Source organism: Hydra vulgaris, chromosome 02 (assembly GCF_038396675.1).
Source record: "Hydra vulgaris chromosome 02, alternate assembly HydraT2T_AEP".
NCBI lineage: Eukaryota > Metazoa > Cnidaria > Hydrozoa > Anthoathecata > Hydridae > Hydra > Hydra vulgaris.
The window spans coordinates 31,525,006-31,539,621 of NC_088921.1; the positions used below are offsets into that span (position 1 = coordinate 31,525,006).

Consider the following 14,616-nt stretch of genomic DNA (forward strand, 5'->3'; position numbering starts at 1 on the left):
AACATGACTTATTAGAGTCAGTTATGTTCGATAAAGCAATGTGCACCTTTCTATCAACTATGGTGATTTTGATATGGTTTGTAATAGATACTTTTCGTCTTTCAAAAACGACGACGAATGGAATTAAATTTACCATTTTGTTTTAAAGTTTACTTCATCAATCAATATTTATCAGTAATTAGTTTCTTTTTTAATCTCAGAGTTCGAGATAAATGGCTTTAAGTTTCTCAAAAGAATAACTTTTTTTTTATCTATGTTTGTAAATAGCTCTAAAGGAACAATGCAAATAGTCAATGAAAGTCATAAAAAGTTGTTTGATAAATTGCGATAACTGCTATCTAATAATTTTTGTTTATAGATGCTTTGACAAGTTAAGCCATCAAATTCATCCTATTTATATATTGCTTTATCAAACTCCTAAGATAAAACAACTTTTTTCTGTAATTCTACTAATCTTTTACAAGTAAGTTTTACAAGATCTTGTTATGGTATATTAGCTGAACAATTACTAATAAATATGTTACTTGGATAGAATAATTCTTTTGCCGCTCTAACGTTGTTATATGCTGGATGCTGGATATATACAAATTTGTTTTTCTAAAGCATTATTCGAATGCATTGATAAGAACTGTTTGTTAATTAACAAACATAATATTTAACAAAATAAGGCTTTGACACTTCTTTTAGATTGTAACTTATAATTAATTAAGTAATTAAATTAATTAATTACAATTAATTAAGTAAATAAAGTAATTAAAATAATTAATTAAACTTATTTAAGTTACAATCTAAAAGTAGTGTCAGTCTAATTTAGAGCCATTACCGTAAAAACCGCTAATTCCGGATGGTTTAGGACTTAAATTGTCATAACTAGCTCAATATAAAGAATTTTGAAATAATTTTTTTAAATAAATAAACTTCATAACAAGACAAATCAAACGATATAAAAAATTTTATTTTTGCAATATAAATCTTTTATTTTATTTTTAGAAAATATTGTTTTTATCCGGAATTAGGTGTTTATGTTCCTAATTCCGGATGCGTATAAAATACAGAAAAACACTTACACAAATAATACTAACATTAAAATAATTATTTTAATCCATTAAAAAAATGAAATCGTTTAATAAAAAAAGAATATATATTATTTTATACACATTCGTTACAAATAAATTCCATGGTTGGACGATAATCAAAGACACATTCAATGCATGACCAATTTGAACACTGTTCACACGCAAGCCATTGGTTATCTAAGTTATTTGTCCAATTAATTTCGCAAGAATAACATAGAAGATCATCAGATACTAAAATGTTATTTGAAGCTTGAGGAAAATGAGGGTCTTCTAATTGATTCTTCGTCTTTATACCTTTTTTACCTGGTATTTTAGACGACTGACTTTGTCTCAACTTTTTTTTTTCTTCTCTTTTCTGTGCATTTTTCGCTTTTTGAGTAGCAGTGGAAATTTTTTTTTGTTCTCTAGTAAATTTCTTTGCAGCTTGTTCATCTAATTTTTGTTTTTTTGATGCTTGTTCAGCTTCATCGTAAGCTATGGCATCCGCTGAAGTCATATTATAATTAGCTGGTCGCTTTATTCTCTCACTTTTTTGAACTCTTTTATTCAGAGTTGGTATCAATTGATCTCGAAGCATATTTAACACTGATTTGTTTATATCTTTGCCCACTTGTTGAACAGCATTATTCAAAGTAGCAAAGCTTTTAAGCAAAAATTCACGATTTGACATTCTTGACGGTGTGTTAGGTGTATTGGTAGCATTTTCCATAACTAATGGACTAGATACTGTTGAAGAATCAAATAAATTTTCAATATTGTTGTTTTCGACAGCTTGAAACACAGCACCAATGGAAGTTTTTTTAAAAGAAAATTTGCGAACGATCGAGTGGAAATATACCAGTATTTTTGAAACCACTCCGTGCATTTTCAGATTTAAACCCAACATTTGGATGAGATCCTTAAACATGGCCGGAAAATGTCGATTAGTCAGGCTTTTAAAGTGATTTTTAGTTAAATAACTTTCGATAATTCTCTTCCATGCGCCTTTTACTGTTTTAAAAACGCCAACACCTAGTGGCTGTAAAAAATGGCTGGTATGAGCCGGCAAACGCCAAAGTAAAATAGAATTTTCTAAAGCTTGTTTTTCAACTCTAAGCTCATATGTGAAGCATGGCCATCAAGTATTAGAACTTTAAATCCTGAAAGTTTGTTTGCGTGAGGCAAAAAAACTGTTTTAAACCACGACAAAAAATGTTCGGATTCCATCCAGCCTGAACTAATACTGTTACAATAAACATTCTGGGCACCGCCTTTGCACCAGTCTTTCATAACATGTTTGCCTTTATAAATTATTTAATGAGGTAAATAATTACCAAATGCGTCAAGATTGTCGTCATTTGCTTTTCATTCGATGGTGCTAGCTTTTTAGGGTTTTTTGTTTCTTTTCTACAAATAATTTTGACTTTGCCTTTATCAAATTGCAAACCAGACTCAACACAGTTAAATATCGCCTAAATTATGTTCATTCCCGCTAAAAAATGAGGCGTTGATTTGATGTTGATTCAATGTTTCTCGTCAACATTGATTTTTTGTCCAAAATGTTAGCCACTTATCAACGTTGATTTGGTGTTTACAAAAAACGTTGATCGAATGTTGCTTCTCAACGTTTAATCAACAAACATTTTTTCTGGTGATTCAACACTGATTTTTATAATAGTCGACGGCATTTTGATATCGCTTTTTGATGCATATATCAAAAAAATATATATCAACTATTTACGAAATATATAAATGTTTATATATCTATAAACATAAACATATATATATTTCGTAAATAGTTGATATATATATATATATATATATATATATATATATATATATATATATGTATATATATATATATATATATATATATATAGTTCTATAGTTTGTTGGCTTTAGGAAGAGCGGAAGGAAAAAAGTGATTCTTACGCCAACACATACGTCACTTTTAATTACTTTTGACTTTCGTCCAACATTTCCGTGTTGGACGAAAGTAAAAACCATTAATTTAATTACAAATTAATCGTTTTTTAAAAAAACCACAAAAACGCAAATTTAATTGACCGGAATGTTTTTAAAAACATTCTGAATGTTTTTAAAACATTTTGAATGTTTTTAACAATATAAACAATGTTTTTATTTTAATTTTTTTTAATAAAATGTTTTTATTTTTATTTTTTTTAATAAAATGTTTTTATTTTTATTTTTTTTACTGTAAATCATGCGCGGAGTGTTGCTACATCGACTATCTTATAGCCTGACTCGCAAGGGAGTGCTGCTACATCGACTGACAAATAGCCTGACTCGCAAGGGAGTGCTGCTACATCGACTGACGAATAGCCTGACTCGCAAGGGAGTGCTGCTACATCGACTGACAAATAGCCTGACCCGCAAGGGAGTGCTGCTACATCGACTGAGGGTTTGGTTGGGGCAGGCAGTCTATCATTATTAAAAAAAAAAAATTCCGGTCTTGCATTTTAATTTTTACTTTTTGTCAACAAAATATCGAAAAAACTTTCGGACAACATCTAAGGGTTCTATATATATATATATATATATATATATATTTAAACAACTTTAAAATGTATTCTACAAAATAGAGTGCTCAATGTTCTTAGAAGAACAGAGCAATTATAAATTAGTAGGAAATCACTAAACAAAATTTTTTTTTCATTTAACACAGTGTTTCATCAATAAAAAGACTCATCAGAAATGCTGTCATCAATAAAAAAAACTCATTATTTCTGATGAGTCTTTTTATTGATGAAACAGTGTTAATTGAAAAAATTTTTGTTAAGTGATTTTCTAATAATTTATAATTGATATATATATTATGTATGTATATATGCACATATATAAAATATTTATATATAAAATTTATACATATTTCTCATATCTTAATTTGTTTTGTAAAAAACAGGCTGTAAATAAAGGATTTAGCAAAAAATTTATTGATAGAGCAATTAAAAGCTAACTCAAAAGAATAATGAAATAAAGTAGGCACTGCGTTAAGTAAGAAAGTTTTTTATTGAATTTAACACAAAATTTACATTTTCAAACAATTTATTTAGCGTTTGCAGCATTGTTCATTTTTAAAACTTTTTGATTGAGTCGTGTTCCTGATTGTCTTAAAAATTTCGAAATGCCTGATCAACCTTCGCAAATTTTTGCACCATGATGCTGTCGTGTAATCGCATCTAAATCAAAAATTCAAATCAAATTAAAAAAAAATCAAACTGCAGAAATTATAGCAAATAGTTACATAAATGACTGACTAGGGCAAACAAAATATATTTCCTGTAAAAAAAAAAATCTAAAAAAATGCATAAAACCATTCTAACCCACTGTCATATGATACAGGGAGTATATTTTAAAATTTATCTTCAATGAACCACCAGAGACATTAAAACAGGCCCCAGCATCCTCGCTCATCAACAACTTTCCAAAAGCAAAAGCCAATTTAAATGGAGTATTACCTCCACAACGACTAAGAGAACTCATCTATTATTAAAAAAATAAAAATTACTTAAGGGTCAGAATACATATTATGTTCATTCTATATGAATGAAATTTATATTAATTTTCATTCAATATTAATCTTAATTTCAATACATGGATTTTTAAAATTGACTCTTGAATCACTTTTCTGATTTGATTCAAAATTTTGAAAATTTGTGGGGGTATTATGCAATCCTTGATATTAAAATAAAAAGCAACAGTAGTACCTTTTTATCTATTTTTGCCATCCAACTCAACGCAACTTTTTGAAAATCTTAAAAAAAAATGTAGTAAAATAAATAATATTGTTATTATTTATGTAAAATATTTTGTAAAAAATTAACCATGAAAAATTACCTAAATGGAAAAAATAAATAAAACTTTGATTAACACATTGAAATGTACATTCTTAAAAATTTTATTTACCCTGGCAAGACAAATGTCTTTCTCTGCTATCCTCTTTATCCAAAACACAATTTTTAGAGCCATTTTCTACCTAGGTATAGATAAATTATACCTACAAAAATAAAACAAAATTTTTAAACATTTTATAGTGATTTTATTTAAACTTGTCAACAAAATTATATTCTATAACATATAGTTCTGATTTCTATTAATTTTTTTACTGCACACGCACACAGATTTTAATTAGAACAAAAGCAACATTAGGACTTTTTTTTTTACCAATATATTTGAAGAAAACATCATTTTCCCTTGAGATAGATTAGTTTCTTTCGAGAAGTCAATGTTATTTTCAGCAACTGAAAAGCTTGCTATTTCACTGTGTAAATGGGGAGTTGATATTGATTTAAAAACATTTATAATTCAGTAAAAAAATAAGCATGTTTATTTTAACAAACCATTATACTACTTTTACAAAAATAGTTAACCTGCTATATTTAGAATCACGTTAGATGTTCTTTAGCTATTTGAGCTATCAAAATAATATCTTCTGTATAGTTCTTCATCACCAACCACAATATCTTCATCACTTTCAGAGAATGCCATTGCCGTCTTTCTCCTTTAATATAAACTTTACTTTTTAAACAAAAACAGTGCATGATTTGTGTAATTCTTTATTGCAAAACTATTTATTTATTTAAAAATAATTTTAGTAAAATTTACTTTTGCTTTGTCCCTTTTTTCTCTTCGGTGTCAGTTTCAATTTTTAAAGTATCTGCTGTTTTCTCTAAGCGTGACTGAGCTTTTTCATAAAAATCTAAACACAAATCTATGTACGTAAAATCATTTATCGATATCTAATAAAAATATATAATTGAAATGTTTGCGGCAAAAGCAGGCGCTATGAGAATGGGGTGCAGTTGGTGCACCGCATAAAAATTAATGAATTTTAATGAAAAACCCATGAAAATTAATGAATTTTTTAGTTTTTAAAAAACACTGAAAATTTAAAAAAAAAATAAAAACATTGTTAAAAAAACTTTTTTTTATAAAGACTCCAAAATAAAAATGTTTTTGTCAACGATTAAAAAAATTGTTAAGAATCTTCTTTAAACATTCTAATGACATTCAGAACATATAATTTAAACAAATGCCTGTTGGAATATTGGATTTAAAATAAGTGATATTAAATGAGAGAATAGTCATATTGTAAAGGGGGGCCCAAAATAAATTTGCACCAGCACATGTTTATCCTCTCCAGTGCCCTGGTCAAAACATACAGTTCAGTATCTAATTCAATTTTTTTACATTTTTTTATAGTAATATGCAAACCTGTAGTGTATAAAATCCTTGCTGGGTATATCTTCCAATCAGAGGTTGGTGCCTGCAAGGTTGTGACAGCTTTACGAATCGCAGCGGAACTTTTAAATAAATGCCAGAAGCTTTTCCCATCATTTTTCATCCAACTTTTAGTAATCACTACCACTACTTTAATTTTTCCATTTAAAAATTAAACAATGGCAAATGACATTTCAATATTCTGGTGCAATTTAATTCTAAACAATCTTATATAAGTTACAAAATAAAATTAAAAATACATTAGAGATTAAAAACAATGAACTTTGTAAAACGCTTTTTATACTTATTAATGTAAAACACCAGCGTAAATATTTTATTATTTCTATAAACATACCAGGTATTTGTTTCACACAAAAAATTTATAATATTTAATTAAAATGCATTAAACTCACTTTAAAATTATTCAATGAACTATATATTTGACAAATTTATAACAAATTTTACATAATGACACATGCACAGACATTCTTTAAAAATTGATGCTCTGCAAGTATAATCAAAATTTGTGTTTTAATTCAAGAAATCAGTGATCATAAGCAATATCACAATGTCTAAGTAGAAAAAAAAAGCATAACCACCTTTTTGAAGAGGTATCATCAAGCCTTTTTTCAAAAGTTTTTTTTTTTTTCAGAAAAATTGTTTTTAGGTTGGCTAATGAATTTACATAACAATTGTCTAAATAAGATGTTTCAAAACAATTAGGAAAAAACTTTCGAACTGAATGACGATTTAGAGTGTTGCATTTTGCAAGATCTACCAAAGCCTCTTCTACTAAAATAAACCCTTTGCCTTGAATGACATAAACTCTGTCTCGTAGATTTGATGTGATCTTTTTATTTACCACTTGGACAGAAATTTCTTTACCATTCCTTTCTCTAAGAAAAATATCCAACTTTTTTCTCTCATCTAATTGATTCACTTTTTGGGCAACAGTCTGATATGATTTTCGCACCATTTTTTTAATTCAACCCAAAAAGTTTTCAAAAGGAAAAGCTGCTAGATGATCAAGACTCTCCCCAAAGTTAACACAATCATCAGCTAAATGAATCATGCTATGAACATTGTATGTTAACAAGATCTCCCCATACAAAATTTGTACTTCTCTAATTAAACCATATAAGCAACTGTTTAGCAAATGCAACAATTCATTTTTCACCATTTTATCAGAAAGCAGTATGTGCATAGCAATTGAAAGAGAAACAAATAAGTCATAGTTAGTTTTATTTATTTTTCCTTTTTGAAACAACAGGTCCAGCATAAAGCAGAAAGAATCAAAACTCTGTTGCTTTTCACTTCTCAAGTTCATTTAAAGAGTGTGGTCTACATTGAAAATTGGATGGTGTATAACTTCGTAAATTTATGAGTTCATTTGAAATACTGTCTTTAACAGATTAACTTATTCTCATACATCGGGGACCTTTACACCAGTTTATTAGAAGTTTTTTATTTACCCCAAGACATATAAGGTGCATATAGTCTAATGGGAATCCAGTTACCATTGGGAAATTTAACTGAGCAAGCGGAGAAAGACTCTTGTCAAGTTGGTGACCTTCTTCTTTATACAAATTATTTTTAAAAGCCATGTCAGTGCGAAGTTTAATAGTCACATGCAGCTGTTTATACCCATTAGTTTGAAATTTTTTCATATCAAGAATAAAATCTTCAAAGTACTCAACAGCATATGGTTCTTTTCTGTTAATTGTAAATAGTATAGGCCAAATGGAAGTCTTTATACTATTGTACATAGGTGCACCATCAATACTTACAATTAGATCAAGCTTTTCCTTATTTCCAACTGTTGATATATAATAATCAATTGCACTTTCAACTCTAAGATATATATAATCGCCTCCACAATAAGATTCAACTTTACTTAAACAAAATTTATTTTCAGGCAAAGTGATTGAAAACATAAATATATCGCTGTGCACATCTTCAAAAGAAATCAGAAAAAACCAATTTAAATTGCATTTTGTACTATATGATTTTAGTTTGCAGTCAGAATTTATCAGGCAAATACTTGCAGTCATAAACATTACTAGTTTGCTATGATAATAGCAATGTTATTATAATAAGCATTAATAAGCCAAATTGCTGCTAAGTTGTGACTTTTTTATTTTAAATTGTTAAAATTTTTATATTAAGATGTTCTATTATCCTCAAATAGTTAAAGAACTACCCTAATTTCATTAGAATAATCTTTATTCAAGAACTGAAAATATAATTACTTAACAAAATATATGTTTTTCAATAAAGTTTATATTCATTTCATAGGTTTTATCTATCCATTTATTCTATCCATCTATAAAGGTTTTAATTATATTACGGTACCGTAATATAATTAAAATTTGAACAAACGTTTATTACCACCAAAAATAACAAAAAAATCCCAGCAGAACATGCTATTTGCTCAGCAAATTGCTGTTAGTAAGCAGCTCAATAAATTTGTTTTTTGTCAACAGTAAATCAACGAACGCTCAGTGTTTGTAAATAAACGTTGATTTGCTGTTGATAACATTGCTGTTGCTACAACATCCATTTATAGTTGATCGCCGTTGATCGCTAATGTCAACGCAAAATCAACGTTGATCAACATCAAATCAACGCTTCATTTTTTAGAGGGTTATATGCTACTGCTAATTGCTCAAACCAATTGTCAATTATAGCTGGTTGTGTGGCCACAGCTCTAATAGTTTGCATACCGCTTACTTTTCTTGGGCAAATTTCTTTACGGTATTTGTTCATGAAACCGCAGTACCATTTTCTAGTCGGTTTGCCGTCTTTGAATAGACTACGTTGGTTTGATTCTTTTAAATAGTTTTCAACAAAAATAAACACGCCTTTTCTATTCAAGGTGAAGCCTATATCACTCATAAATTTTAATAAATCAACAAAGATAGCTTCAGTGATGTTGCTCATCTTTCTTGGCGCTCCTCGATTATTAGATGATCCTTTTGTTCTGTCAAAAAGTGTAGATTTTGCCACATTATAACACTTAGCAGCTTGTACGTATGACATTTTTTTTTTTAGTAATAGCTTGAATAGCTAGCTGGATTCGACTCTCTCGCTCTTCTTTTTGTTTAAAATTATCCATATTCTTTAATACAGTAATACAATTAACACAAATGCGTTAACTACCTCTAATAATTACCTCTATCCGGAATTAGGTGTCTTTTTTTTTGGCTGGTAGCAAATTTGTTTTTCATTTTTTCAATTATTTCAAAAGGTAATTTAATTTTTTTTTTGGCTAAAATAATCAGCATAAAATTCTGCACAAAACAGTGTTTTTACTTTTTTAATTTTTTTGTTGCAAGTCCAAGTTATTTTTTTCCTTTTTTTTGTTTTTTTAGTTATGAGAGATTTCAAATTGAAATCTTTCATGATTGCATTAGTTTATATAATTTTTTTTTTATATTTTTCGATTTGTCTGATAAAGACGTTTATTAATTAAAAAAAAATAATTCATAAATTTATTATATTAAGGGAGTTGTGAAACTTTTTACTAAAACCATCCGGAATTAGGTTACATCCGGAATTAGGGGTTTTTACGGTATTGTGGGTTTAAATTTTGTTTCTAAAAAGTTTTGAAAAATTTCATTTTTTCAAACAATTTTATCATTATTTAATTTGATTTTAGAAGCAAATTGTATTTGATTAGTTGTACAATTATCCGCTAAGAGCTATTACAGAAAGTCAATACTTAACTTTAAAAATGAAATATTTATATAACTCTTATTTCATAAAAAGTGATTAGATTTAAAATTTGATCAACAAATTTTTCACCATTTTAAATTTAAATCAATATCAAAAATGTATAGTTTAAATATATTTTAAATAACCAAACCATTGCAATAACATTAAGTATATCTTTTTTTTTTTAAGAATAATTCTTAATCAAAGTAAACTCAAACTTTCGATTGTTTCGAGTGTCTTAGACGAACCTAATAGTTATGATAAAGCGCACATAAAAGTATCAATGAAATATATTTATCCCAAGTGCGATTCTCGAAAAAAAATATTTCTGGGATTAATGTGCCACCTCTCCCCATGTCGCCCCTACCTGCCCCCCTCCCCACGACGCTAAACCTTGATCCACCACTGGCTTGCTTGTGCTTGAAAAAATATTAGCTTATACATGTAGCTCACTGACAATTATAATAAAGACTTTATACGCATCATTTTAAACAGTAGGAAAAAAGGTTACATTCATATTTTATTGAAAGAAAAAAAGCTATAAATGTATTTAAAACTTTACTAAAATAAATGTCAGAAATAAAAATAATTTTAAATTTTTAAAGAAATAAATTTCTTTATTATTTTTGAAAATCTGAAAAAGCAGTCTCTTGAAATTGTTTTTGTATAAACAGTTTTCAAGTTATAAAAAAAATGCCATGTTACTATACACATATCTAAAAAATTTTTTTGAAAAATTAAAACATTTTTGAATTTGGATACAGCCTGGCCCACTTTTCTTTGTCTAAAATTTTTATTTGAGATATACATTTTGAAAAACGTTCAAAAAAAGTTAAAAAGATGCAGTTTTCAATTCACTGTTCTCCAAATTGACCACCAGGTTGAAACTCTCCCCACTCCCAATTTTTTTGCATTATATCAATCATATGCAATAGTAAACACAATTTATGTTGCCAAAAAAATCTGAACTAAGTGCTAAGTATGTAAAATTTAAAAATTAAAACACATCATTTCTTTCTTTTTTTCTTTTTAAGTTAAAATAAAGTCAGCCATTATGGTTGTCAAAATAACACAATAATATTTATCTATTATATTTAAAAAAAACACTCAATAAATATATTTATAACACAAATGATATTTTCACTATTGTTTGTTTAAATTGAAATTCACTACAGCAGATTTTAGCTTTTCTGCATAATTTTTGTGTCCAATAGTTTTTTTATAATTCACCCAAGTTTTTTTAAATTTGTGATGAACAGCTTCACCACATTGTTCTGCATAGTTACCTAAGCTAGTATTATTGTGTTCTACAAAAGGGAGAATGTGACACACTAAAATATGAATTTTCCATGAAACTGTTAAATTATAGTCAAAAATATCTTTGGTATACAGTTGAAGATTAAAAAATGAACTTTGGAAGTCTTCAATTTTAACAGAAATATCTATACCCAGTTCCAAACCAAACACTGCTGATTTTATTAATAAAAATTTATGCAAACAATTAACTATCGGTAAAATATTAATTGCTGCAGCAAAGGTGACATCTCTCTCTAAAACATCTAGCAAGGACATTAATCTATTTGGATTGTTTCCATCTAAACCTACACCATGATACCCTCTCATTAGTATGTAATGTGTTTTCAACCAATTTTCAAAAGGTGGCCAAACACACAAAAGTAAAGTACAAAATTTATCTACAACTCCCATCAAAATGTGGAGCTCCGGTGGACGAACAATGTGTTCAAGAAGAGTTTCTTGTTCTTCTTGTAAGTAAATTAAACGAGGATTGATAACATTTTTGTATTCCTGCATTTTCAATCTTTTTTTCCCATCACATACATATTGATCATAACACAGGTCTATGGAGCCTAAAGTTCTACGTTTTCCTGTTTCTAGCGAGCATTCTCCTTCACAATACAAACAGGCATATTTACCAGAGTGACCTGATAGTTCAAAAATACTGTTTGCACACTTTAAATCAAATGCAAGACTAAAATTTACTTCTTCAAGTTTTAGAGGAGCCAATAATTTTTGGAGATTGCCATTGTCCTCTGAAACCAACTCCACAATGGCAAGAATATAACAATGTTTTACGCCAGAATCTTCATATATTTCAGATGAAGAATAGTGATTTTTTGGATCAAAAACATTAATGATAACTTTGAAAAAGTTTTGACCACCATCTATAGAAATTCTTACCATTGCATTAAGGTTATCGATACCTCTTTTTTCTGTTATAAATTTAATAAATTCCGTTGTATTTTTTACATAAACTATATCTCTAAAAACTGTCTGATCTCCGTCAACCAGTTCCTCTGTTTTGCATTCATATAAAGAATCAAGAGTTTCCTCTAATTCAGTCATTTTAATATTAATACTTGATTCTACAACACCAGTTACGTTCCTCCGTAAAGTAGAACATAATTTTTTTGTTTTGTTTTTAGAAAGTTCTAATTCATTCGATAGCTCCATAATAGTTTGGAATGAGATCTGGTTTACTTTCTTTCTTTTTGACTTAATTTTATTAACTCCAACTGTAACCGAGAGAAGATTTCCACCTGTAGACAACATGAACTGCTCTCCGCTTACAATGTTTTCACGTTCCATTTTGCGTTTTAACAATCCAGAAACTATTTGTTCTGCATTTTTCTCTCCAAGCGACTCACTGATATCTATGATATTGCTTACAGCGTTACTTTTGCAACAAGTATGAGTAACTCCTCTGCCTAAAATTAACAGTGATAGTTTAAAAAGTATTTTAAAATAACTAAAAATTGAATAAGAAATAAAACAATAAAATTATTAAATCAAACTTTATGATTTAATAGTTTTATTGTATGATTTTAAAATTTATCAAACAATATAGAATTTTAAAGTTATTAAAAACAATATAAATTTTTAAAAATTTATTTGAACAAACAAGTTAACAATATCTACAAGTGCAAAATATTTGCACTTGTAAAAAGAATATAAATAGTTGTGGATTATTTCACATTATAAACTTTTTTATATAACAGATTTGATTGATAAAAAATAAAGGAAAAATACATTTCAATAAAATTTATTTAAATTATAAAACCGTAATATTTATTATTCATACCAAGATTTAAATAGAAAAGAATACAGATTTTCTCAGTTGTTTTTGTCTCTGTATCAAAATGTTTCTCTGTTTTATTTGGCGCTTTATCAACATTTTTTTTGATACCTAGCAGTGAGGAGGTTCGTCTAATACTGCTTCTATCAACCTATATATATATATATATATATATATATATATATATATATATATATACATATATATATATATATATATATATATATATATATATATATATATATATATATATATATATAAATATATATATATATATATATATATATATATATATATATATATATATATATATATATATATATATATATATATGTAAATTATGTTAGTGTATTTTACAAATAGAGTGCTCAATGTTCTTAAAGAACAGAGCAATGATAAATTAGTAAAAAACACTTATCTAACTTTTTCTTCTACTTGAAGTTTCACCATTGCTGGATCATCAGGAAAAGTACAGAAAGAGTATCAGGAAGGAACTTTCCTGATGATCCAGCAATGATGAAACTTCAAGTAGAAGAAAAAGTTAGATAAGTGTTTTTTACTAATTTAATTTATATATATATATATATATATATATATATATATATATATATATATATATGTATATGTATATGTATATATATATATATATATATATATATATATATATATATATATATATGTATATGTATATATAAATATACATATACATATATATAAGTTATAATTAACTCATACAAAAGTACCTTTGATATACTCTCTAACCAGTTGGAAAGATATGCAGTTTCTCCTTTGTTTAGACTAAATAAATTTCTTCTGCAGTTGGAACAAACTACTGAAGGACAAACATCAAGATCAATATCAAAGTTTGGCCAAATGTATTCTTGAATATTTTTGCATACTGAGGGTGTTATAAGCGTTAGACATTTTGATCTGATACCTTTATTTGTCAAGCAAACTGCACAAGTACACATTTTAAATTCTGTCGCCATGTTGGAAAATAATAATTATATCTGGAAAGAAGCTGTAAATAATTTATTTTTGAATGCCATAATGGCTGACTATATTTAAAATATAGTAAAAAAAAAGCAAAAAATGATATGTTTTAATTTTTAAAATTTACATACTTAGCACCTAGTTCAGATTTTTTTGGCAACATAAATTGTGTTTACTATTGCATATGATTGATATAATGCAAAAAAATTGGGAGTGGGGAGAGTTTCAACCTGGTGGTCAATTTGGAGAACAGTGAATTCGTTTTACGGTTTTTATCTCATGTTAACCTACTGGAATAGTGGCATAAAAAAACCTTAAATAAAAATAACTTTAACTGAATGTCTCTGAAAAAGAGCAGTGCAGGTATAGAAAAAATTTTCGCAATTAAAAATGCCTCATAAAAATTTTTTTTGTTTGAACTTAATGATCAAGTATTTAAAAAATTTTACGATAAATACCCTTTTTTAATTTTTAAATTACCCTTTCTTTTTTGGAGGTGTGTTACCCACTCTCATTTTG

The 14,616-nt window shown here is 27.4% G+C and overlaps 2 protein-coding genes across 7 annotated transcripts; both read right to left on the reverse strand.

The window, feature by feature from the left end:
* Positions 1–4,066: 4,066 nt before the first annotated feature.
* LOC136076883 (uncharacterized) lies at positions 4,067–9,458 on the reverse strand. Of its 5 annotated transcripts, none has more exons than XR_010636652.1 (8): positions 6,291–9,059; positions 5,682–5,775; positions 5,447–5,577; positions 5,241–5,337; positions 4,983–5,073; positions 4,784–4,830; positions 4,400–4,559; positions 4,067–4,255 (listed from the first exon to the last, which is right to left on the reverse strand). XR_010636652.1 is itself a non-coding variant. In XM_065790604.1 (8 exons), exons 4-8 carry the CDS (start codon positions 5,262–5,264, stop codon positions 4,209–4,211), a joined length of 348 nt encoding a protein of 115 aa, XP_065646676.1. In that variant the 5' UTR covers positions 5,265–5,337; positions 5,447–5,577; positions 5,682–5,775; positions 6,291–9,458; the 3' UTR covers positions 4,067–4,208. The 5 variants fall into 5 exon arrangements, 2 of the variants coding, with proteins under 2 accessions (XP_065646676.1, XP_065646675.1); XM_065790604.1 differs by having other exon boundaries at positions 4,983–5,052; positions 6,291–9,458; XR_010636653.1 differs by lacking the exon at positions 5,241–5,337 and having other exon boundaries at positions 4,983–5,052; positions 6,291–9,058.
* A 1,312-nt stretch (positions 9,459–10,770) lies between these two features.
* LOC136076884 (uncharacterized) lies at positions 10,771–14,119 on the reverse strand. 2 transcript variants are annotated; one of them, XM_065790606.1, is made up of 2 exons: positions 13,848–14,119; positions 10,771–12,736 (listed from the first exon to the last, which is right to left on the reverse strand). In XM_065790606.1, the coding sequence occupies exon 2, from the start codon at positions 12,615–12,617 to the stop codon at positions 11,154–11,156; it is 1,464 nt and encodes a 487-aa protein (XP_065646678.1). In that variant the 5' UTR covers positions 12,618–12,736; positions 13,848–14,119; the 3' UTR covers positions 10,771–11,153. The 2 variants fall into 2 exon arrangements, with proteins under 2 accessions (XP_065646678.1, XP_065646677.1); XM_065790605.1 differs by having other exon boundaries at positions 10,771–13,255.
* Positions 14,120–14,616: the final 497 nt, after the last annotated feature.